The sequence below is a fragment of the Leptodactylus fuscus genome, chromosome 5, assembly GCF_031893055.1.
Source record: "Leptodactylus fuscus isolate aLepFus1 chromosome 5, aLepFus1.hap2, whole genome shotgun sequence".
Lineage (NCBI taxonomy): Eukaryota > Metazoa > Chordata > Amphibia > Anura > Leptodactylidae > Leptodactylus > Leptodactylus fuscus.
This window is the reverse complement of record NC_134269.1, coordinates 142,973,431-142,999,302: the sequence shown is the minus strand read 5'-3', so window position 1 is coordinate 142,999,302 and position 25,872 is coordinate 142,973,431. Positions and strand designations below refer to the sequence as shown.

General features: G+C 38.4%; 1 protein-coding gene across 1 annotated transcript in view; it reads left to right on the top strand.

Moving 5' to 3' along the window:
• The window catches only part of TRHDE (thyrotropin releasing hormone degrading enzyme), a 498,184-nt gene that overhangs the window by 458,877 nt on the left and 13,435 nt on the right, over positions 1–25,872 (top strand). The window contains exons 16-18 of the mRNA XM_075274325.1: positions 17,175–17,342; positions 17,937–18,077; positions 24,800–24,881. Coding sequence (XP_075130426.1) covers positions 17,175–17,342; positions 17,937–18,077; positions 24,800–24,881 — 391 coding nt within the window. The remainder of the gene's footprint in view (positions 1–17,174; positions 17,343–17,936; positions 18,078–24,799; positions 24,882–25,872) is intronic.

Sequence of the window (25,872 nt, the reverse complement as noted above, 5' to 3'; positions counted from 1 at the left end):
AACAGAAATTTCTACAACAAATGTGTCATGTGAAGAATATATAAGTATAAATATTTTCAATAACAATAATATGTTCCTGTCTGGTATATTTATTCAAAAGATTCTATGAAATTTCCATCCATACTGTTTATCTGAATGGGATCATTTATGCAAAATGTGCCATATGTTCTATAAAGAAAATCTCCCATGTGAATCTTCCATTGAATTGGAAAAGAATGGGTCTAAAATGAAAGCTGTCAGCTTAATATGACAACTTTTACACTTTATTCCTTGACACAAGACATATTTCATAAAATTGAATGAAAAAAAAGATGCATCTGCAGGTAATTTATATTCTAGGGACTGTTTTTCACCCATAACTCAAACAATGCCCATTTGGATTATAAAGGGGTTATGCCACAAAAAAAATATTTATCCTTGTACAATTTGTAGGGTGTGAGTACAGACAAAAAAGATACATTACAAAAGAAATAGTCAATTCACTTAATGGGACTGAGGTCCCTGCTTGCAAGAGCATACAATCTATGAGGTAGAGGGGGTGACACAAGAGGTAGCAGGGGCAGCATCGGAGGTACCATTGCTCATACAATGGTCAGACAATTTTGTAATAGAGGTGTAGTGTAGTATAGAGGATAAATTGCTGATCGGTGCGGGTCTGGCCACTGAGTCCCCCAATGATCCTAAGAACGAGAGATGTTTTGCCCCATTGTGACTGTAATGCACCTCTGCTTCATTACTTCAGTGGAAGTATGGGAGATAGCCGAGCGCTATACTTAGGCTGCCTATATCACTGTCAATGAAATGATATATGTTGCTATACTTATAATTCTAAACACTATTCTTACAACATAGCTGGTGACAGCAAGAACATCTGTACAATTTTCTTCGTTTGATTCTATTACTAATATGACCCTTGGTATACAGCTCACGGCAATATGTTGTTACTGACATAATAGTAACGGCTGGAAATTAGAAGACATTTTTTATTTAGCAAGGACCACTCCATCCTGAGAGATTTCCATTAAAAATAATCCTCTTTAACACTATCATAGCTATTCATCAAAGCTGTGATTTTTATGACAAAATCATAGAGTGGGAAGAATGAAGTACACTGTTTCTGTTTCCCTGAAGGACATTGAGTCTAGAGGCTATGAACAAGGCTATGAACAACTCTTGAACCATGTAATTGGAATCCAATGAGGTATTCTCTGAGTTTGTCCCATTTCTTGACCCATTTCGTCTTAACTTCTTAAAGACTATGAGGATTTTGTAGTTTCAATCCCGGACTCATTTTCATTTTTCTGCAATATTACTGCTTTATTGAAAACATAATATGTGTTCATTCCTGTAATATATCTTGTATATTGTTTATTTTTCCTAAAATGAAGTTGAATTAAAATGTTTTCTGTATTATCCAACATTTTACATTCACTAATTTCAGTAGGGGATCTCTACATTGATAAAATGTTCATACTGTTTCTTTTTCAAAGGCATAAAATGCAAACGATTTATTTCATTATGTTAGACTATAACATAATAATATAGTGTTCAGGTTTATTTAGATATAAAACACATTTTATATGCAAAATATAAGGGAGTACTGAGCATGTGTGCACTATATGAACAAAATACAGGTATATTCAGTCGCTTTGTCACAGATGTATACACTCTAGCCCCTAGCCATGCAGACTGCCTTTACATGTGTGAAGAAATGGCTTGTTCTAAATAGCTCATCTAATTCCAGTGTGGTACTGTCAAAGGATATCGCCATAGCAAACCTCTTAACAAAATTTCTGCCCTTCTAGATATTCAGCTATTAACTGTGTGAGTTGTATTATTGAAAAGTGTGAAAATATTTAGGAGCCATAGCAATGAAGTGGCAGACCACATAAAGGTTCAGAGTGGGGTTGCCAAGTTCTAAGGTACATAGTACATAAAAGTAGCCAATGCTCTGCTGTTTTGGAACTACTGAGGTCCAAATCTCATAACAACTATGCACCCTACAGAATGGGTTTCCATGACATGACAGCTGCATGCAAGCCTTATGCCACAAAGGACAATGCCAAGCACTAGATGAAGTAGAATACAGCCAGGGGTGAACCTGTCCCTTTCGCTGCCCGAGGCGAAGTGCAGAAAGCCGCCCCCCCCTGCCGGGGGAGGGGTGGAGCGGGGCATGGCTTAGTGGAGGGGCGGGGCTTAGCGCCGTTCGCCGGCAGAGAGCAGGCCCGGAGACTGCCTGTGCTCTGTCTGCCTGAGCGTGAGGGGAGGCTGCTGGAGCAGCGCTGCATCAGTGGTCTCCCCAAACCACCGCTCCGTGCTAAGCCAGTCCAGGACAGCTTGGAGTTCACACAGAGTAACGTGCTGCGTGATGTGGCACGTATACGGCGTGTGAGACTTTGAGCGCCGTATATGCTCCCATTGATTTCAATGGGAGCCAGGATCGTATACGCCGCGTTATTTTGCGGCCGTGATTTTGAAATCAATGGGAGCGTATACAGCCCGCAAAATCTCACACGGCGTATACGTGCCAGGTCACACAGCACGTTACTCTGTGTGAATGGGCCCGAACAGTGGAGACACATCTTTACTGGGCTGTCTGATGGATTCTAGAGTCTTAGTCTGGTAAATGTCAGAACTTTATCTGCTGACTGAGTTTGGTGGGGAATGCCTAATGTCATGGGGTTGTTTCTCAGGCATTGAAATGAGTCTTAGTTTCAGTAAAAAAAAAAAAAAAAAAAATCATTGAGAAGGCCATTTTTTGTTCCATAAGGACTCAATACATAATGCAAGATTTGATGGCTCATATGATGGCAAAATTGAAATACAAGTTATAATAGTATTAGAGATATCACTAGTTAAAAACACAGTCGGGAATGTGATTCTATATGAGACATGAACTGCTGCATATTAAGTTCAAAACTCCCTACTGTGTTTCTAACTAGTGATATCTCAGGTTCTGTTATAGCTGGTTCTTCAATTTTGGCATCATATGAAATCTGAGAATCATATTTTTCTAGTGGTATAAAACCAAAGATACAGCCATTTGAAGTGACCATTCCCCCTTTGGTAAATGCTTCAGCTAGGCATATTTACAGTACTATTTTTTAAGGATTTTCAACAAATCGGTTACACACTTGTTAAGGAGATGTTAAAGTCATTTTTATAATAAAAATTAAGTTATACAGCTTAATTAAGTATATTATACAAAAAAAGTCACCAAACACTCACAATAGATGATTACAATACAGCATATGATGTATAGAGTATAGAAGAACAGGTAAATTTAGTGGCAAAAATATAGGATAAAACTTCAATTCTTTATTGAGAATATTTAAAACCATATATATAGTGATGACACACGTGAAAATTATACTCCTCCAAACTCCTCAGTATGAGGTATAAGCAATCCCAAACCGAGAGGTAAGGAGTTAATAAACCCTATATTTGACCAGTATGGTACCATAGGGCAACGATAAGAAACACTCTGGTTAAAAGCATTAATCCATATCCTGAGCATCAAGAGAGTAAACCACTCCCAAATTTTAGCATAAATAAGCTTAATATTGGTGAAGCAAAGTGTCAGTTTTGTGGGGAATAAGATACCACTAGTTCAACACTATGAAGTTAACCTCACCCACATACCCACTTCCAGAGCCCCACCTAGTCCCAACAAGGAAGACGCTGCAGTAGTAAGTGCTAAAACTTTAATTTGGGTAGATGCTTGCACCTTAAATTTGTTACTACACTGCTAATGCTCAGCGGATAGCACTGTAACCACTACGATATATCCGTGATTACTGTCTATATCCTCCTACATATTTACAAATAATCAGGGGTCGGACAGAGATATATTGTTTCTATTCTGTCCCTAGCCATAGATAAACTATCTGGATATGCATAGCACTATTGTCTGCACTAAATCTCTAAACTGCTGTTCAATGGTATTTCTGCTAATGCAATTTCCAATGATTCTTCCTTATAAATTATTCCCTCTACGTGTTTCCCCCAGCATCATTCCTCATGCTAGGTTCATCAGGAGAGTTTCAATATAAAGGATGTCTAATTTAAAAAGAGCCAAGATTAGAGGATGCGTTAAGAACCGCAGTTCTCGGCGCCCTAGTGGTGGACGCCGATACTTCTGATGTTAAGCTTAAGTTTCCATTGTGGTCCGATCTCAGATGTAGCAGTGCTGACACAGCACTGCTGCATGGACAAGCAGCAGAGCTCAGCACACACAGAGACGCAGCAGAGCTGAGTGTGCAGCATGGTTCAACGAACACTCAGCACTGCTACATCAGATGCAGCAGAGCTGAGTGTGCAGCATGGTTCAACACACACTCAGCACTGCTACATGAGCTGCAGCAGAGCTGAGTGTGCCGCATGGTTCAAAGCACACTCAGCACTGCTACATCAGATGCAGCAGAGCTGAGTGTGCAGCATGGTTCAACGCACACTCAGCACTGCTACATCAGATGCAGCAGAGCTGAGTGTACAGCATGAAGTCTGTTTTTTATGACAATGACCTGAATTAAACTTTCCCTGCAATCTTATTACCTAAAATTACATAACACATCAGTAAAGTGTCATTTTTTTTTAAGTATGTTTCAATTGATTAGACATTTTTCCAAGCCTAGTTACAGAAGAAAAATCTTAAACCTTCATCCTTTTGACTTTATTAAGATCACAGACAGATATATCCTTCCTTATTCAAAACCTGTATTATACTGGGAACCCATGTGGATAATATGTGGCATTCTGGCCATGGTGGAAACCTTCGGCAAAATACGTTGCATATTACAGTACCTACAAAGTGAATGGGATTCTGGATAATCCCTTCTACACATTGCAGAAAAAAAATCAGCAGCAGAAATTCTACAATTTCAAAAAAGTTTTGGTATAGGTATAATATAGAGAAAGTACACAGAGGAAAACTCTGCAGACTTTCTGTGAAAAATGCTGGGGGAAAAACCATGATGCGCTTACACTGCGGTCTTTTTTTCAGCATTATATGACTGCGGCTCATTACATGGGGCCTGAGCCTTAACCTACTCCTTATTATTTCTTGCCTAAATCACGTCTATTAAAATTTGTTGCAATATTATTGACGTTACAAAAAATTCCAGCACTGCGGTTTTAAAAACACAGCATATCAATTTATGTAAAATGTGTAAATTTGTGCAGATGTGCTGTGACAAAACACTCTATTTTGGCCTGTGTTTGTGGCCTTCAAGAAAACACATTGCTGAATTTCCAGTTCAGCACCATATTCATTCCTTAGGACCCTACTCTTACCCAACATTTAAAAAATCATAACTTTGTAAGTGAAAAAAAAATCCAGTAGATACTGCTTTAATTTTTGATTTGCCAACACATTTATATCCTTACATTTTGTACGTTTTGAAATGGAAACAAAATCAATTAATTTAATTTTATATTATATTTTCCTTTTGGACATTATTACTTTGTATCTGAAGTCAGACATAATATAATGATAATGGTGAGCATTTAGTATTTGTATTTCTCATTTAGAGGAGAAAGAAAAACAGAGAGAACTCACCAATACGATCATCTTCCCTGTAAACCTGCTCAATAAAATTCTTTAAAATATATTGCAGCACAAACTTCCTGTAGGCGGTATAAGAGATTTGCTATACAATCAATAAGACCATTACAACAAGCTTCCTGAATATGGGAGCCTTAGAGAAAGAATGAATACTGTGTAGATTTTTGTAGTTTATGTACTATGCAGTGAACCACGGGAGGTTTGTGCAGCAAAGGAGGAAGAAGGCTTTTGCTGCTAATGTTTCAGCATGAATTTACTTTTTATGATGATAGAAAAAAGTTTTCTTTCTAAAAAAATAAATAAATACAATTGCATAGTTCTTTCTTCTTTATAAATATTTATAATAGCATTTGTCAGATCATGGATCATAGTCAGTAACTTGGTTAATACTAGTACAACAAGATAAGGTAATAAATAACTTCCAATGAAAAATTCTTTACATAATGCTTGATCTGTAACCAAAAAGCTAGAATTTTGAGTCAGTGTTGCTTTTATTTCTTTGTAATTGGCTAGGGACTTGGGCCCTTCCTGCTAAGCTGGGTTACCTGCATTACCATCAGATAAATCTTGCACATTTAGGAAGCTCGATGCATCATGAAACAAGTTCAAAGAGGGACTGGATGCCTTTCTTGAAGAGAACAATATTACGGGTTATGGACTCTAGATTTTAAGGACACGTGGATCCAGGATTTTTATACTGACTTCCAAATTGGGTTGGGAAGGAATTTTTTCCCCTGAAATGGGACAATTGGAATGAGCCTCAGGAGGGTTTTTTTTTTTTTTTTTTTTGCCTTCGTTTGAATCAACACTGTAGGGATTGTAGGGTTATAGGTTGAACTTGATGGACTGATGTCTTCATCCAACCTCATCTATTATGTAACTATGAAAGTGGCCAAAAAAGGACCTCAACTTGGTGCATTTTGCGTGCACATTTTAACCTCTGTGCCTGGCTTTCCACTTTTTTAGTGGAAAGAGGTCGGGTGGGGAAGTAATCCCCTGATCCGCCATATTTACTATAACTCATACCAGAAGACTGAATCCTTGACTGATGTAAATCTTTCAATCAGATTCAACTATTTGCATTAGAATTACTATGAGGCCAAAACATCATAGAAAATCCATTAGGACGGGCATAAGAATTGCCAGTATTATTAAATTTCACCCATTGAATTCAAATAGATAGCTATAGAGTAACCAGAACCACAGATCAATATTGCACACATCGTCCAGACACCTTACACATTTCTCACTATGATCTACTGTATGTAAGTGGAGGTATGACTATGTGCCTGTGTTAGTTTTATGGTTAACAGTAACAGCCAAATTGGTCTACAGTGATCATAGGTATTTTACTGTATCAAAAAATGTTTTGATCTAAGCTATTGAAGGAATAAATGGTACATATAAAGATATTTAAAGGGTTAATACCAATATGTGATCTATAGACCAAAGGAATTAATAGAGTTAACTAGGATTATAAAAATATTATTTTTGCAGCTCAGTCAATTCTATTAAACTTAAAGAAGACCTTTCACCACCTTCACCAACTCCAACTCATTGCATCCTTCAATTGTCACTGCTCCACTGATTCTGGCACATCAGTCCATACCTTTCCTGAGCAACCATTGCTGTTAGTTTCAGCACAACTATGCTCTCTGTTGTCAGATGGGCAGTCCCTGTCTTTCTGCCACAGACTAGAATCATCCATAATTGTGCTGAAACTAACAGCAATGGTTGCTCAGGAATGGTGGGAAGGGGAGAAAAATTCCAACTGTGCCAGAATCAGTGATGGAAGCAAAATCAAATCAAATCAAATCAAAAAAGCTTTATTGGCACGTCCGAATAGATATTTGGCATTGCCAAAGCTAGTAGAGTGTGTGTGTGTGTATGTGGGGGGGGGGGGGTGGATTCGGGTGGGTGAGTGGTGGGTATGGGGGGGTGGTTTGGGGTATAACAGTCCATGGAGTCTCATCTTCTTCTTAGTTGGTGACCGCTATATGGGGAGGTGGGGTGGGGCGGTTGGTTTGGGGTATAACAGTCCGTGGAGTCTCATCTTCCTCTTCGTTGGTGACCGCTATATGGGGGGGATGGGGTGGGTGTATTGGGATAAATATAACAGTCTGTGGAGTCTCATCTTCCTCTTATTTGGTGACAGCTGGACACGTATTGGGCAGCGATCTCACAGTGGCCTCTTCTTCTCCCAGTAGAATGTAGAGTTTCCTCTTCTCGTCTGCAGATATGAAGTCTGGGATGTGGGTAGAGAGTCTTTGGTAGTAGAGAGTCTTTGGTAGTAGACGGCCCTCATAGAAGCAATGAGCTGGAGTTGGTAGTGATAGTAAAAAGTCCTCTTTAAGACATAGCACATGCACAGGTGTGTTATTCTTTCTGTATAAAGGAAGATACTTTTCTCCTAGTCAATCCAATTTTATTGTTTGCACCTCTAAAGTCCTAGATATCATGAAAGGGTTAAAATGTTATACATGGTGTCCGGTGATGACCTAGACAATACTCACCTCTTCAATCTTTCTCTTTCTTTCTTTCTTTCTTTCTTTCTTTCTTTCTTTCTTTCTTTCTTTCTTTCTTTCTTTCTTTCTTTCTCTTTCTTTCTTTCTTTCTTTCTTTCTTTCTTTCTTTCTCTTTCTTTCTTTCTTTCTTTCTTTCTTTCTTTCTTTCTTTCTTTCTTTCTTTCTTTCTTTCTTTCTCTTTCTTTCTTTCTTTCTTCTCTTTCTTTCTTTCTTTCTTTCTTTCTTTCTTTCTTTCTTTCTTTCTTTCTTTCTCTCATCTTTGCAATCAATGATGTAATTATATATTATATATGATGTAATTATAGGATTTAATTGTCTTCTATATATACAGTATAGAGAGAGAGAAAAAAAAAGTTCTCCACCCCTGCCAGTATGCTTAATACAAATGTTCTTTCCACATATCTGACACATAGTACAGAAGCTTACATAAGCCATGGTAGATGAAAAGAGATGGACAAGAAAGACGAGTGATGACAGGTTTGCTGCAGGGTTACTCAGACAGCTGTTGAGCTGGCCTATTACTGGAAATGTAGATGGAGCAACCATTAAAATAAAGAAAAAATGTACAGAAATTGAGATGTGAGATTTGTAAATGCTTTTTATGAGTGTTGATAAATGACAAAAAACATGGTATCATTCTGAAAGATTTAAAGAATCAAATATTGAAATATTTTCTAATTAATGAGAACTGCATATAAAAATATATTTTCTGTAGCTCTAAACAAAATATTCACATTCTCCGTGTGATCATTTTACCGTGTATGTACTTGACAATGACTGTACAGTATGCTATTGTAGTCAGAATAGCGGTGCACAAATACATCTGAGCATAGAAAGGTTTATATCAGGTACTGACAGAGTTCTGTGAAAGTAACTAGGTTCATAGCCAACATATGTTATCTGTAAAGATTATTTTGTAGTTAATTTTTAGAGCCTTTGTGTCCTATTGTGCAAAATGGACCTTTCAAACATACTAATGAAGAAAAAACAAGTCCAATAACTGCTCTAATGTTTTTTCTTTTGTTGCATTTCGCAACATGGGGCCTTAGTTCTAGATAAAGATAGTTGTAGCACATTTTGGTGTATGGGCCTGTTGCAGCAGAATTTTCATAAGTCCCAAAATCTTGTGTATTTCATCATTTTTTGGCTTTGGCACTCAAATTATGGTGAGTATATTTCTCTCCCTATGGCCTAGGGAGAGTCACTGGCCAACCAGGAAGAAAGCAACACATCAACACACAAGTCAATGGAGATTCTGTCTCAGGGCATGGCCCCTGACACATGTTTATTAGAGATGAGCGAGTAGTGTTCGATCGAGTAGGTGTTCGATCGAATTCTACGGTATTCGATCGAATTCTACGGTATTCGAAATACTCGTACTCGATTGAACACTACTAGCTGTTCGAAGTTTAAGGTTCGATGCAGAACCAGCATTGATTGGCAGAATGCTATACATTCTGCCAATCAACACTGGTTATTCTCTTACCTTTCCGAAGTCTTCTCCGCGCTGTGTCCCCGCGTCTTCTTCCGGGTGGAATTCACTCTGCCTAGGCATCAGGCCTAGGCAGAGCTGACTGCGCATGTGCGGGCATGTACGCGCATGGGCAGTCGGCTCTGCTCAGGTGTCGGGCCTGGGCAGAGCCGCACGCGCATGCGCAGTCGGCTCTGCCTAGGCCGGATGCCTAGACAGAGTGAATTCCACCCGGAAGTGGACGCGGGGACCCTGCGCCAGGAGAAGACTTCAAGCAGAAACCAGCCCGACCGTCACTTGTGGACTTGGTAAGTATGATTTTATCAAATGTTGCCTACCCCTGAAACGAGCATTTCCCCCATAGACTATAATGGGGTTCGAAATCCGTTCGAACAGTCGAACAGTGTGCGGCTGTTTGAATTGGATTTCGAACCTCGGACACTTTAGTGTTCGCTCATCTCTAATGTTTATTCATAGTACAGTCCTGATGCCTCGCCTTTTACAGAGTATAGCTTAACCAATGTGGAGCTTCAACTTTGGGAAAAAACATCCACAATTTACAGTCCCTGCAAAGTGGATGGGTTTCTAGGTTTCAACCTCAAATGGGAAAATATGTTATTATTGTGAGTTGAACCTCACGGTTTGTAGACAATGCAGATAGAAATGGGATGATCTTGTACATCCTTATAACTACCTATATGTGCCTCAAAGATTTATGAAGAATACAATTAAAGAGGACCATTCAGGTCCTCAGGACACATGCAGTGTAATACACCGCTAGAAGGCCAACAGTGTGCTGAATTCAGTGTAATATCAGGTTTCTCGTTCTGTGCCCCCGCTGAATAGCTAATGTTGTCATTACCTTTGCTCTTCAGTGTCAGAAGGGCATTTCTGACAGTCAGTCAGGAACGCCCCTCTTCACAGTAGCATCTATTGCATTGTACTGTGAGAGTGGGAGTTCCTTACCGCCCATTGATGATGCTGAGTGGTGAGGAATGCCTTCCCTTCCCCATGATAGTACTCATCTATAGAACAGTACTGGGGGGGCGTTCCTCACCACTCAGCTTCATGGCTGGGCAGTAAAGAACACCCCCTCTCATAGTACAGTGCAATAGATGCTACTGTGAGGAAGGGTGTTCCTAAATGACTGTCAGAAATGCCCTTCTGACACGGCCGAGCTACAGTAATTACACCGATAGCTCTTCAAGGGGGCACCAAACAGGAGAGCCGATATTACGCTGAATTCAGTGCACTGTCGGCTTTCTAGCGTTGTATCACACTGCATGTGCCCTGCGGACGTGAAAGGTCCTCTTTGTGTCAGAGGAAATTTGACTCCAAAAAATTTAAGTAAATTATTATATTAGGAATAAACTTCTATTTCATGCCTGGTATCTGCAATGGCTAAGCCCTTTGATATAAATCCCAACTGTATATTGTACCACAGATTACAGTGTCATTTTCTTTATAAATTGACTTTACTGTCTTTTTTTGCACTGTTATGTAGAAATCCATAGCCTCATTGCATGTTGTTATACACAAAATCATTACCAACTCCTTCCCGCAATTACATAAAATAATTCTCTCAACAAACAATTTAAAATAAATACAGATAATTGCCTTAAAATGCAAAGCCAAGATGAAATGCCAGCAAGCTAGAAGTGAGGCTAATGCATAATAAAGGCATATCATTAATGCTGATGATGACAGGGTAGGGACCATCATCACAGGAGCTTGGATATGCAGTTCACTACATTTGCATATCACTGCTTGTTTAGGTTTTCACTTTCATCATTTGTGCAAAATAAATCATGCAAATGTGTTTGGTTTAAAAGAAACTGACGACGGGACATTTAAAGGGAAATACACGCCTCTCTGTATTGTTTATTAGTTAGGGGGTCCTTCTCAATAAGTTGTGGTCCAAATACGTTTAAGTTGACCAACATACCATAAGTGCAGTCTGTGCAGCTACTTAGGGGCTCTATAGGTAAGGAGGTCGATCAGTCCAATTAGAATAGAAGTAAAGTACTATGCTAATATTTTCCTTGACTTACAGTTGTTAATATATTGCAATATTATGTAAAATTGCCGTAATGAGTCAACAGAGGGAAAATTTATAAGGATTAGAGATGAGCGAACACTAAAGTGTCCGAGGTTCGAAATCTGATTCGAACAGCCGCACACTGTTCGACTGTTCGAACGGATTTCGAACCCCATTATAGTCTATGGGGGGAAATGCTCGTTTCAGGGGTAGACCGGATGCCTAGGCAGAGTGAATTCCACCCGGAAGAAGACGCGGGGACGCAGCGCGGAGTAGACTTCGGAAAGGTAAGAGAAGAACCAGCGTTGATTGGCAATGTATAGCATTCTTGCCAATCAACGCTGGTTCTGCATCGAACATTAAACTTCGAACAGCTAGTAGTGTTCAATTGAGTACGAGTATTTCGAATACCATAGTATTCGATCGAACACCTACTCGATCGAACACTACTCGCTCATCTCTAATAAGGATCATTTACTCATCCAAGAAGAGGCAAAGGCCCATATACAGGTCTTGCACAGGGCCCCCTTATATCTGCAGTATGTCCACTGCTAGTTCACATCATGTTTAATTATCAATATATCTATGCTCCTTGTGTTAGATATTTATGTATAATCAGATTTCATTAAAATTTTTCATGTATATAAAAAGGTTAGAACAATGCACGCAAACAGATGGTGCAATGGCATGCAGGCCGTGCCTGTAAACAAGAGGATGAGGCTAAGACCAATGCAATGGAACATAATATGATAATAAAGGGACTGAAGACCCAGAGGTATGGGACCAAAAAATATAAATTAAAAATGGAGTAGGGGGTGAACCAATGGACAAGGGAAACACATAATGGAAACTACGGTCAGGGAAACGCGTATGGGAATAGAAGGGGGGGGGGCAACGGAGGGAGGGTAGAACAACCAGCAACCTCCTCCAAAGAAAGGGGGAAAAGGGATAGCAAGATAGCCCTATATTCCTGTGTTGACTAAGGAGAAGAAAGATAAGAAGGCCGCAAGAGAGCATCAAATTTTGAGGGATCAGCGGAATCCTCCGACACCAGGGCCTCCATTCTCTTTATTAAGAGAAGCTCCTGTAGAAATTCAACCATTTTCTTTTTTCTATATTTATTTAACAACTTTTTTATTATTAAATACTGTAATTTTCTTTGAGTTTACACAAAACTATAAATGTGCCATATGCGATAAACAGATACAAGAAAAAAACAGGTTAGCATAAGTACCAGCATAACATGAAAGAGGTATACAAACAATAAAATTACCAAATAGAAGTCAAACAAACACTACCTTCAAGATGCAATGTAACCAGAGTTCTCATCTAATATATTAGCCATGCTCTGAAAATACTGCTGGATCACAGGCAGGAAAACTTCTTTTTTTTTAGAAAACTGGAACATTTGATCACTCCTCAAAGCTAAAAGTAGAATAACTTTATTTCCAAATTTAAAACATGTACATAATTAAAAATAAGGTTCACTCTGCTTTTTCATGCTATGAATAAGTACCTGTCTAGTCCTCCAAAACACATAGAAAGAATTTTTAACAATGTACATCATGTTAATATAGTTGGAAATAAAGTAATACTGTTTTTAGCACTTCTCGAGTGCTGGAATGTTATGTCTTTATAAATCTCAAGTCACACGTATATAGTCAAAGACTCACTATTTAGGTCTGGGAAAATGGGAGAGGGAATATCATCTGGGTCCAGTAGAGACTGGAGCGGTGACATGGTTCTTAATTTAACAAACTTTATTTACAATGACTATGTTCAATAATTCCTACAATCTAGCCAGTTGGGCTACTTGCCTGTCAGTGGTCAAGTGTGGGGCTTGCAGTCGAGTCCCAGCGTAGAGGTATTAATGATTTTACATTTTTCAACAGGTGAATCCACAGTCTTGGGGTTGTTTGGGGGAAAGAGGGCATACAGTCAAGAAATTAATCTAGCGACAGAGTAGTCTCAGCATATGGGAAACAGTATGAGATTTATTTTTTTTCATATTGCCTCCACATGTGAAAGTTTTTTCAGGATCACACCTGCCATGAGGCAACATTAAGCGACAGCCACAGACTGCACCTCCTGGCACAAACTGAGGAGTGGCTTTTTTCAATCATTTGCTACTTATTTGTTTATTCCAACAGTTAGTGGCAAATATTTTACTCACTGATCCCCACTCCTGTGCAGCCAGGCTTCTGCTTATTCCTCCAGAAGGTGCTGCAGTATTCTTCAGCATGATTGGGCCCCAACAATAAAGTGGGGGTGCACAGAGCATCATGACATTAGTACGCTCGGCCACGTCACCACTCAGGCTCAATCACGGGCCTCTCTGGTGACCCCATGACATCAGACAACGTCCTATAGAAGACATCATATGCCATGAAGATGCTCAGGAGGGGCGAGTTAAGGGGAGCATAAGTGTTAGTTATTTATTCTAACTCCCTGTACCTTCCCTTATTAAACTTGGATGCCTGAGGAGACCTTAGAGTATAATAATTTTTCTTAGGTGATGAACGACAAACGTTTCAGGTCTGGGCCAAGCCCAAAATTCTTGGAAAATTGAACTTGAATCTAAGATTGACATATGACTGTGTGGGGTCAAAACACAGATAGTATACTATGTGGGGGCTAAAAGAAGAGGGGAATATACTTTTTGAGGGCCTAAAATATGGACTATATACTGTGTGGGAGAAAGTAAAGGGGACAATATACTGTGTAGGGACCAGTAAAGGAGACAGTATACTGTGTGGAGACCAGTAAAGAGGACAATATACTGCGCGTGGACCAGTCAAGGGGACAATATACTGTGTGGGAACCAGTAAAGGAGACAGTATACTGTGTGAAGACCAGTAAAGGGGACAATTTTCTGTTTGGGGACCAGTAAAAGGGAACAATATATTGTGTGGGGACCAATAAAGTGGGTAATATACTGTGGGGGTCAGTAAAAGGGGGCAATATACTGTGTGGGGCTCATTGAAAGGGACTATATGTTGTGGGGGAACTAGTAAAGGAGACAATATACTGTGTGGGAATCAGTAAAGGAGGCAATATACTGTGCTGGGAATAGTAAAAATTACTGTGTGGGGACCAGTAAATGGATTTTTTTTATCTGAAAAGGGAGGGGTGTGGCCTACAATTTTAATTAGCTGAGCCCCATCATGGAGCCAAAGATCGTTAGGTTGGGTATTTCTTTTGAGCAGAGAGGCTAGGTTTACCCTTGGGTATTTCACAGGGAGTCTGTGATAGCACTTAGCAAAGTTTCGTAGACAAGATTTTGTTCAGAATAGAAGTCATTTAGTGCGATCTACTAGATAATTTCTTGTGGTATGGTTATTTACTAACTTTTGACTATTATTAATGACTAATATTAACAGGATAAATAAATGCAACATGTTAGTATAGGTCATACAAATCCTACTCTGTAGTAGTTCAATAAGCTGACTTCTCTTAATGCTATAATATGAAGCTCCACTTCTGATTAACAATGGCTATACTATATTATATTGTACATCTACATTACCCTTTTCACATTTTTGTGTTTATGTTATCAATTTAAAAATGTTCATTTCTGTAAATTAGCTCGGAGTCTTATTTACCATTTAATGACTAAATTGTTACTCCGGCTCATTAATTGACACAAATGCAAGTGTTGATAACTCAGGTATTATGTGCTATTAAAAATCAGGTTTTCATGTGCAAAAGATTTGAGACTTACCTGATATATAAATGTAGCAGAGTTAGCGCCCGTGCACACGATATATCGCGGCATCGATTCTGACACGTAAACTCATTTCAGAATCAGCGCTTCAAAACAGAATCCCATTGACTTCAATGGGTTCCATTTAATGTGCGTAATACATTGAAATCAATGGGTTAAAAAGCCTCCCATTGATTTCAATGTGTAGCGCGTGTAAGACGGAACCCATTGAACTCAATGGGATTCTATTTTGAAGTGCTGATTCTGACACGAGTTTACGTGTCAGAACTAACACCGCGTTACATCGTGTGCACAGGCCCTAAACCTAAACTTTTGTAAACTGTTGAGGCTTGATATGGCATGGGATAACAAAATAAATTAAAAGCGATTGGAAAACCATTTTTAATGACTTTTCATTGTTTTTTGTTGTATTCTGTGATGAGATATCACGCTGCAGCACTTTAGCCAATTGCAGAAGTTTAGGTTAATCTTGCTACATTTGTACATGTGCAAACCATAAGTCAAAAAACAAATTTGTCAACAACGCCAAGAATGGGGCAATATGTGCCAGAATTTAGGTCTACCTTGCATGAAAAAGTGAATAAATATATGACATAACTATATGTGATATATATATGATATAATATATATTTGATAAAACTTGCATTTAACCAGAGATGTCCAGGACTGCATTGGTCACATGTGGTTATGTGAATGTGTTTATAAAGCCAGGGAGAGTATGCTTCACTATTGCGTGTGCAATGCGCAATCAGTACCTGATGCTGCCAGAGATGAGTTCCAGTCTCAGCTCCTGTAAATTAAATGTTCATATACTTAACATTGCAGATTTATAATGCTAATCTTCAGCTGTATAACAATATGCTGGTATAGTCACAGACAGTGACAGATTTTTTTTTTTTTTTTTTGTGTGGCATAACTAAAGTCTTGTACGCCCTGGTGCAAACTTTTACAAGAACCCCCTACTGTCTACTTACAGCATATTCCTGATAGCGGGAGTTATGGGTGCTGTGCTGTTATCTCAGAGGCTTCAAAAAGATACAACTATAATACCCATAAATGTGGTTATCAAGAATATAGTGAGTGCTGGGAGCTCCATAATCTGGGAAACAGGTGATCCGCAGGGATCCTAACAGTATAAGAGATCAATGGGGGTCCAACATCCAGCATCACTGATGATCAGCTGTTTGAAGAGACCATGGTGCTTTTGTGAATGCCAAGAGCTCTTCACTATTTACATTGCACAGTATCAATCTTACCAAGCAATGTAATTACAGTCTGTAATAAAATTGCACGGCTGCTATAAAACAGATGGTGTGCAATGTTAATAGTGAATTGGACACCGGAGCACCCACAGTGTAATGTGCACAATGGCCCCACACAGTATAATGTGCACCTCAATGCCCCTCCATAGTATAATGTTCCACAGTGGCACCACACAGTATAATGTGCTCGCCAGTGCACCCCCCCCCCACCCCCATGGTGCTCCACAGTGCCCCCACATATTATAATACTCCACAGTGGCAATCAGGCTTACCTCTTGTGATCACAATCATTACACCACTGCTTTTAACTTTGTCAATACAAAACCTAAATACATAATAAATACATATAGCAAATATAATTATGCATCTACTAGATTCATCCCATAATACAGAATTTTCCAGAATATCCTGGGACAAACTCGGTTAAAAATGTAAGAATTCAATATCCTGCACAACATAATATTCATGTGAACTATTTAATATACAAGCCCTAGGCATGAAATATGTTAATTCTAAAACATTACTCCTAATATCTATAAGAACTATTACAACTGTTTCAATATTTTTTTTTAAATGTACTTCATTCCTTAGAATTCCACCAAATGTCCGGGACATTGTGTATTGTACAGGAGTTTCCTTAATGGATGAAGATGTTTGGGAGTTTATTTGGATGAAATTTCATTCTACTACAGCAGTTTCTGAAAAGAAGATCTTATTAGAAGCTCTCACCTGCAGTGATAATAGAAACCTGCTGAACAGGTCAGAGGATTTAAGATCATCTACCCAAATGCAAAGGTTGCCATATTGCAAAAAAAGAAACTGTCAAAAAAGTAATAAAAAACACAATTACTTAACATTTTCCCTTATTAATGAAGAAAAACGTGTTGCTAAGTGACAACGCCAATGGTTCCTAACACAGCATATTCACTTAAGACTTATTTACATGATGTTATCAGCTGTGTGACAACCATATGATTTTTTTAAGGGCTGCCACACGTCACACTAAATTTAATGCATGTGAATGGAGCTATTCACATAACCATTATTCGACAGGGCCATCAAAAAATAGGTCATATCCTATTTCTGTCTGTTTTCAAATTGAATATAGCAACATTTGAATTTCTTTAGTCTCCTAGCTCTCACAACAGCCAAGTGTGAGTTAAGAGGGAAGAAAATGTAAAGACGTAAGGGCTTAGATTTCTGTTTTTAATCCTCTTCTGGGGTTGGTTAATAAACTGTTCTTAAAACAGTACTGAATACTGCAGGTATATTTCTGACGTTTTTGTCATACGTCTTCTGTTCTTTAAAATTACCTTTTCACTTTCAAGATAATTTTCAATATTTTTCATATAGGCTTCTAAACCTGTCCCTGAATTCTGAAGTAGTCCTGGATCAAGACGCCATAGATGTCATAATTCATGTCGCAAGAAATCCACATGGAAGAGACTTAGCCTGGAAATTCTTCAGGGATAAATGGAAAACTCTAAATGCCAGGTATAAACTGTCATGTTAGGTTATGAACAGATGTTTTTATATTAGTTTAGGGCTAAACCTAGTTATTTTATAACACTGCAAAAAAATCTCAGCGATTTTGTGTCCATAAGAAATGTATTAAATACTACAGAGTACTGCAGCTAGATAACCTCCTGAAAAGAGCTACAGTCAAGTGAGTAGCTTAGATTTAGCTGGACCAATGTAATTTGCAAGATATTTTTATATTAATATTTGGAGAATAAACATCTAAATTTTTAATACATCTGGAATACCAGTCTAAAGCCTTTAGACTGGATTTGTTTTCTTTTTTTATGTAGATTGTGAGCCCTATATAGGGCTCACAATGTCATTTTTTTTCCCTATCAGTACACCTTTGCAGAATGGGAGGAGATCCACACAAGCAGAGGGAGAACATACAAACTCCTTGCAGATGTTGTTCCTGTCGGGATTCAAACCCAGGACTCCAGCGCTGCAAGCTTCAGTGCTAACCACTGAGCCACCGTGTTGCCCCAAGACTGCATTTACACTGTACTTTTTCTTTACCAATGAGCTGGGTGCAACTCTTAATTGAAGTAATGAGTAGCACAAGTTACTATACATCACCTGTATGATAATGAATAGAGATGAGCGAACAGTAAAATGTTCGAGGTTTGATATTCGTTTCGAGTAGCCCCTCAATATTCGACTACTCGAATCAAATATCGAACCCTATTATAGTCTATGGGGGGAAATGCTCGTTTCAGGGGTAGGCAACATTCAATCAAATTATACTTACCAAGTCCACGTGTGAGGGTCGAGCTGGATCCTCCGAGAAGTCTTCTCCTTGCAGCATCCCCGCGGCATCTTCCAGCTCTGAATTCACTCTGCCAGGCATCGGGCCTGTGCAGAGCCGACTGCGCATGCCCGCACTACAAGCGGACATGCGCAGTCGGCTCTGCCCAGGGCCGATGCCTGGCAGAGTGAATGAAGAGCCAGAAGACGCCGCGGGGAAGCTGCACGGAGAAGACTTCTAAAGGTAGGAGAAGAACCAGCGTTGATTGGCAGACTGTATAGCATTCGGCCAATCAATGCTGGTTCTGCATCAAACTTTTCCAATCAAATAGCGAGTGTTACTCGATCGAGTAAGAGTATTTCTAATACCGTAGTATTCGATCGAATACTTACTCGATCGAATACTACTCGCTCACCTCTAATAATGAACATTACATTGGAAACCTTGGGTGTACTGACATAGTAGAAATGCTACCCATTACTGCTATTAAGATCTGCGCAAGTTCTTTAGTTTCAAAAGTTTTCTTGAGAGGAAGCAACAACAAATAGCTAGACAAAATATCAGCAAAGAAATCTCAAAGCAGGGGGCTAATGGTGTTACAAATCTTCATTTTAACAAAAGCATAACAATACAAATGGGAATAGTGTGGTGAGGGAGGACCAACATATAGGTCGAATACTACAAGAAACAATATAGGAAACAAGGCAAAATAATAGGGGTTAGTGAATCCCAGATGATACTAAATATCAGAGCATATATACAGTCCCTGACAGAAGTTCTGTCGCTTATCCATGTTGTGAAATCAAAAGCTTATAACTTGACTTTAAATTCATCTATTGGTTTAAGAAATAACTCATATGAAAGCTGAAACCTTCCCAAATGTGTTTATTAAAAAAATAAATTGGCTTCACTGCTGAAATATTGATCATTTAATGAACACAGGTCAGATTTTGGCAAGACAAACGTTTTGTCGCACACATAAAGTAATGTGTAAATCAAACCAATAATTCAGTTCAAATACAAAGATATTTTTCATAACATTAGTGAATGAAGTTGTGGTGATATTAGAGCCATATTTAATATTTTGTGTGACTTCCATGAATTTGAAGGACTGCATCCATGTGTTTCGACAATGATTCATACAATAGCATAGAATGCAGTCTTACAGCCTCCCAGAATTCATCAAGACTCTTTGGTTTTGTCTGCCAAGCTTCCTTTTTCATCCTACCCCAAACCTGCTCAATGATGTTCATGCCTGGTGACTGGGCTGGAGCACCTTCATCTTCTTTGCCTTGAGGAACTTTAATGTAGAGATGGATGTATGAGATGGAGCACCATCCTGCTGCAAAATTTGACCCCTTTTATGATTGGGAATGTAAGAAGAAGCTAATAATTCTTGATATTTTAGGCTATTGATATTGCCTTCCACCTTGCAAATGTTTTCCACACCCCCATACTGAATGTAGCCCCAGACCATGATCTTTCCACCACCAAACTTAACTGTTTTCTGGGTGTATCCTGGATCCATACGAGCTTCAGTTGGTCTCCTGCAGTATTTGCGGATGCTGTGCTGTAATTCATCTGAAGATTCATCTGAGAAATTCATCTTCTGCCACTTTTCCAGTATCCCTCTGTTTAGTAGGCTATGGGCATTTAATTGCCTTTTGTTTACTGCTGGCTTCTGGCCACTGATTCTACCATGGAGGACATTTTGAGACAGAATCCTGCAAACGGTTCTAGTTGACACAGGGGCTTGAGGTGACCAGGCTTGTTGGAGCTCTGCTGCAGTGGAAGAGGGGCTGGCTTTTGATTTTCTAACCAACAAATGTTCCTCCTGAGTTGTTGTCTTGCAGTGTCTGCTGGACCTGGGCTTGCCAAAAACATCTCCAGCATGTTCAAATCTTTTTGTAATTCTTTGTACTTGACGCTGAGACACATTAAAGGTGCCAGGCACCTCTGCAGTGGATCTGGTCATCAGCCACATGATAATCAAGGCTTTGGTCACAGGGTTGATTTTTGGCATGTTGTCAGAGGTGAAGTTTTAGTTCAAGTGAAGGTCTGGGGTGCTGGGGTTCTTTTTATACACACCCACTAATTAACCGATCAATTAGTGAGCACAGGGGAGGCTGTACACTAGGATTGGGTGCATTATATGACAAGGCGACAAAACATTTGTCTTGCCAAAATCTGACCTTTCTGTTTTCATTAAATGATCAATATTTCGCCAGTGGAGTCAATTTATTTTCTTAATAAAAAACACATTTGGAAAGATTTCAGCTTTCATAGGAGTCATTTCTTAAACCAATAGATGAATTTAAAGTCAAGTTATACGCTTTTGATTCCACAACATGGATAAGTGACAGAACTTCTGTCAGGGATTGTATGTTTTGCTAAAGTGACTTAATCATATAAACATCAAGAGCAACAGCGAGAAATTACAGTGGAGCTATGGGTCCCAGATTCCATGAAAATGGTTAAAAAAGACTGTTGTAACCACTGCTATATTTGATTAAAAAAATATTAGGTTAATGCCATCTTTAACCATCTGAAAGAGAGAGCCATTGCACTGAAATATGTATCTTGGTGGCTTGGGTAATGTATTGAAATAGAAAGTAAGATGTGTTAGTAAAGTCCAAGGTCTGTCATCTAGGAGCATAACAGACTAGGTGAGAGGAAACTATTTAGGGAGAATAGAGAACAGTATTCTATGCAACTTGCCATAGGGAGTGAACCAATGGACATGTCCATCAAATCTGTTTCATATCACCTAATATGTTGCATCCTCTAAAACATCTGTCAAAAACAGTTGTGAATATTTGATGCAAACAAGCTGTGGTATGCTCTATGAAACACCTTTAAGGCTAACTGCACCTGGAGAGAATGTCATGATAGTGGGACCATCATAGGTGGCATGGATGTGTGCCAGTATTCAATAGTGGGGCAACAAAATGCAAGATCTGTGTAGCTCTAGTGTTCTCCTCCAGGGCAGTTATATGTCTTATACAACTTAGTCCAAAATATCACTCTCCCGCCTTGATGGAAACAACTGAGGCTGAAGCATCATCTTGAAAATACTCAGTATTTTATAGTACCTGCAAAATGGATAGAATTCTGGCTAATCCCATACATACATTGCAGAAAAAATTTACAGCGGAAAAGTTGCATTTTCAAAAATTGCAACAAGTCAAGTATATCTGCGGAAACGCTGGCAATTTCTGTACAGCTATAATAAGGGCAGAAAGTCTGCAGAGGAAAACTCTGTCAAAATGTGATGAACAATGCTGCAGATAAAGACAATTTTTTTTGCTGCATTTCATTAAGTGGGGCCTTAGCCTAAGATTGAAAATAACTCTCTGGAACTAGCAGCAGAACAAGTCTGCCTCCGACCCCAGCAGAAACATTGGTGAGATATTGAGGGGTTAGACTGCAATTTAAATTGGAAATGGATTGAAAAGAGAATGTCATGGGAAACACAAATCGGGAGTGGCCTGAAGCAATCCTGGCAGAGTATAAGGGAAGGGTAGGTGAGACTGACTGGAGACATACAGTGGTGCATCAGCTGAAGCTGAAATGGTAGACATTTGTGCCATTTGAGCATTTTATAATGATGGACATCCCTCCAAATCTTCTATGGAGAAATATAGTATTTCTCAAAATTCTTGGAGGTTTATTATTCCAAATGAATTGTGAGATCCTGGAACGAATACATCTAAAGCTGGAGGATGGAATCTAGGGAAGCTAACCATTTTAATGGAGTGTACCCTTGCAAGTCATAAGAGAGATGGGGATGACCACTGATTAAGATCCTCCATCATCCTTTGGATTATAAGGCCATAGGACATTATCAAATACCTTTTCAATATCAAAGTCTAAGGCTAGTTGGGGTTTCTTATGAGTATTAGCTGATTAATATCTAGGGCTTTTCTAATATTATAGACCTACCTGGTCCCTGTGTATTAGGTTGGGTAGGAGTCTACTGATATGCCATGCAAGTAGGGGAACATAGAGCTTTAATTCTAGGTCTAACAAGGATATGGAGAGCAAATTCTTAGCTTCCAGGAGGTCTCACTTCGGCTTCAGTATAACAGTCACCTGGGCAAAATAGAATTCTGGACACATTTGTTTATCCTGCAATAAAGAATTACAATAGGCAGTAATATATGGGGTCAATATGGGTAGAAAAGCTTTATAGTAGATAACTGTCAGTCCATGTAAGCCAGGGGCCTTTTTATTTGTGAGACGTAATGGTAAATTTAATCTCTTCACTAGTAATAGGTTGCTTAAACGGGTAATCAAATGTTATTAGAGATAGAAACATATAATTTTCAGCTCACCATATAAGTTCAATAAAATCCTCAATCCTGGGAGATGAGAAAGGACTGTGTGGACTCAAGCCAGTGGTGAATACAAAAACCTTTGGTAAAAATTCCACTCCAACCAGGAAGGATCCAAATTGACTCCAATATATAAAAATAAAATTGCATAATGCATTATGCAACAAATTTTCTAAGTTACAATGTAACTTTTTATTTGTTATGGACAACAATAAAAGTTACATTTTATATTTATATATTGGAGTCGATTTGTATCCTTTGTGGTTGGAGTGGAATTTTTACCAAAGGTTTTTGTAATCAAATGTTATCTAAAAACTGAGATATGGCATCCTCCAGGACCCCTTGAGTATTAGAATATCACTAGTAGGTATAAAAGATAGAATAGATCTTATTTAGGTTGGAGGTAACCGACCCTGAGGCATCTCCAGCAGAAGAAATTGTATTAATGGATTGCTACACCTGCACAATTTTGGCGAGTATCTTGCCCAGTTTATTGGCAAACCTATAAAATGAGGTCTGGGTCTACTATAGGGCACTCTGAATCCTTTTGCTAAGAATGGTTTTGAGTTGTAATTTAACATCTCTTATACTTTGAATCAGGAAGAAGGAAAATTGTAACTGGTTATTTGTTTTCAAACCAATGTGGTGCTGGTACAGAGACGACCGCCATATGCACTCCTCTCTGCATACAAATGTTTAGTAGAAAAGTGCAGTGTACACTCAGCCTGTACCTCAGCTTGCTTCTTATGTGTTTGCAGTGATTTAACAGTAATTTTTCGCTAGAAATTAAATTACTCCAATACAATGCTTTTCCTATGGACAGCAATTTCAGAGCAAATTTGTGCATTGTGATAAAAAGTCTAGATTTAGTCTCCGCTATTGATTAAAGGTAACTAAATTTCACCCATTGAAACATCTACAACATGTTCAGTCAGATTTCATATTAGCCATATAAAAAAAAAAAAAAAAACATCTGTGGCCTTGATTTTCTATTGTGGTTACAATACTAGTGTAAAAGTGGTGAATTTTTGCCACAGTGTGGCATATTTTGGAAAAACTAGCTTGAGATAAAAATTTCCGACTTGCCAAACACATATGCGAAAAAGGTACATAGGTTAAATGTGCCATAATGACACAAATATGTGCCAAGATTATATTTCTAAAATTCTGGCTCAAAGTAAGCCAGCTACAAGGTGGTACAAAGTTACTAGGCAGACTAAAGATATGTGAAAATTAACATCCAGAATTTAACATCCAGATTGGAAAAAAAAATTATGTAAATTTAGATTTTGTACATGTTATCCAATCTGTTGTGTAGGGAAAACAAAGGTTGCGAATAAAGATAAATTCAATCTGGGCTAATACAGAGCCATATTTGCCTCTCACATGAAACCAAAAGTATAATATTGACCCAATTTTATGCATTTCATCACTGTTTTTTTTTTTATGTAGCATATAGTACATGTCTTTGGCTGTCTGAAAAATTGGTGAAATAAATTCTTAAATTTCAAAATTGGCAAATGAACCTTTTTCTGTGTCCGTGACAAGGCTCGCCTTTTAAAATGATTGTAGTGTATTACTGTTTACATTGTAAGAATTATAATCTATCGTTTTAGGTACGGGGAAGCATTATTTATGAATTCAAAACTTATTAGTGGAGTAACAGAATTTCTTAATACAGAGGAAGAACTAAATGAGGTATGGGAAACTTCAGATTTTTTTTAATATAAAAAAGATGTATAAAACCTTTAAGTAAATCCAGTGAAAATAAAACATGGGCTTTCTTTCAATGCAATTGTAAGAACTGCTCAATATGCAATAATTTTGCACCTGTTTCAGCTGAACACTTATTTACCATGCTGAATAATCGTGCTGTGCGCTTCATGCCTGTAAAAGAAAAAAACATACACTTTTCAACATTCCGTCTGTGAAATTCTGAATCATAACAGTTTGTTTATTAGCAATTGTATAATATGTTTTTTTTTATCCATTGTTCCAATGACTTTTGTGTGTAAATGACTGAAAAACTGATAGAGTCATTGTTTCTATTATAAGCTCTTGTAGGCAATGAATAGATGCTCTGGAATCCCAATTACCTTATAAATTACTCACAAATAGCTTGTAAATGCATGTTATGATAGGTAAATCAACATGTAACTTATTCTCACCATATCACCACATGCTCGCAATTACATTGTGAAGTTCATTTCTTCCATTTATTAGCAATTAGGACATATTTAGATGTGTACTTGTATTTATTTAGACTGAACTCGTACTGTGTTTTATATTATTCTTCAACTCATTAAACACAGTAAAGGTTTATTCATCTAAAGCAAACGTCAAGTGACTTGTATGTTATTTATAGTATGTAGTGAAGTATTATTACTAATCCTATTGTACTGTTACATTTATAGTATTTGGGTCTGTTCACATAGAGGAATTTCACCCCCAAATCTGTAGCAGATTCCTCCAGGAATCCGCCTCCCATTGTTTTCAATGGGAGGCAGAGATCGCAGCAGGACGTGGAAAAAAGGAGTGTCCTGCTCGATCTCGCCGTGGATTCTGCAGCTGATTGAGTCGCAGGGTCCACAGCTCGAGATTCCCTTCTTGATTGGGCCCAATATTATTTATCTGCATAAATATGTATATATATATATATATATATATATATATATATATATAAACAGTT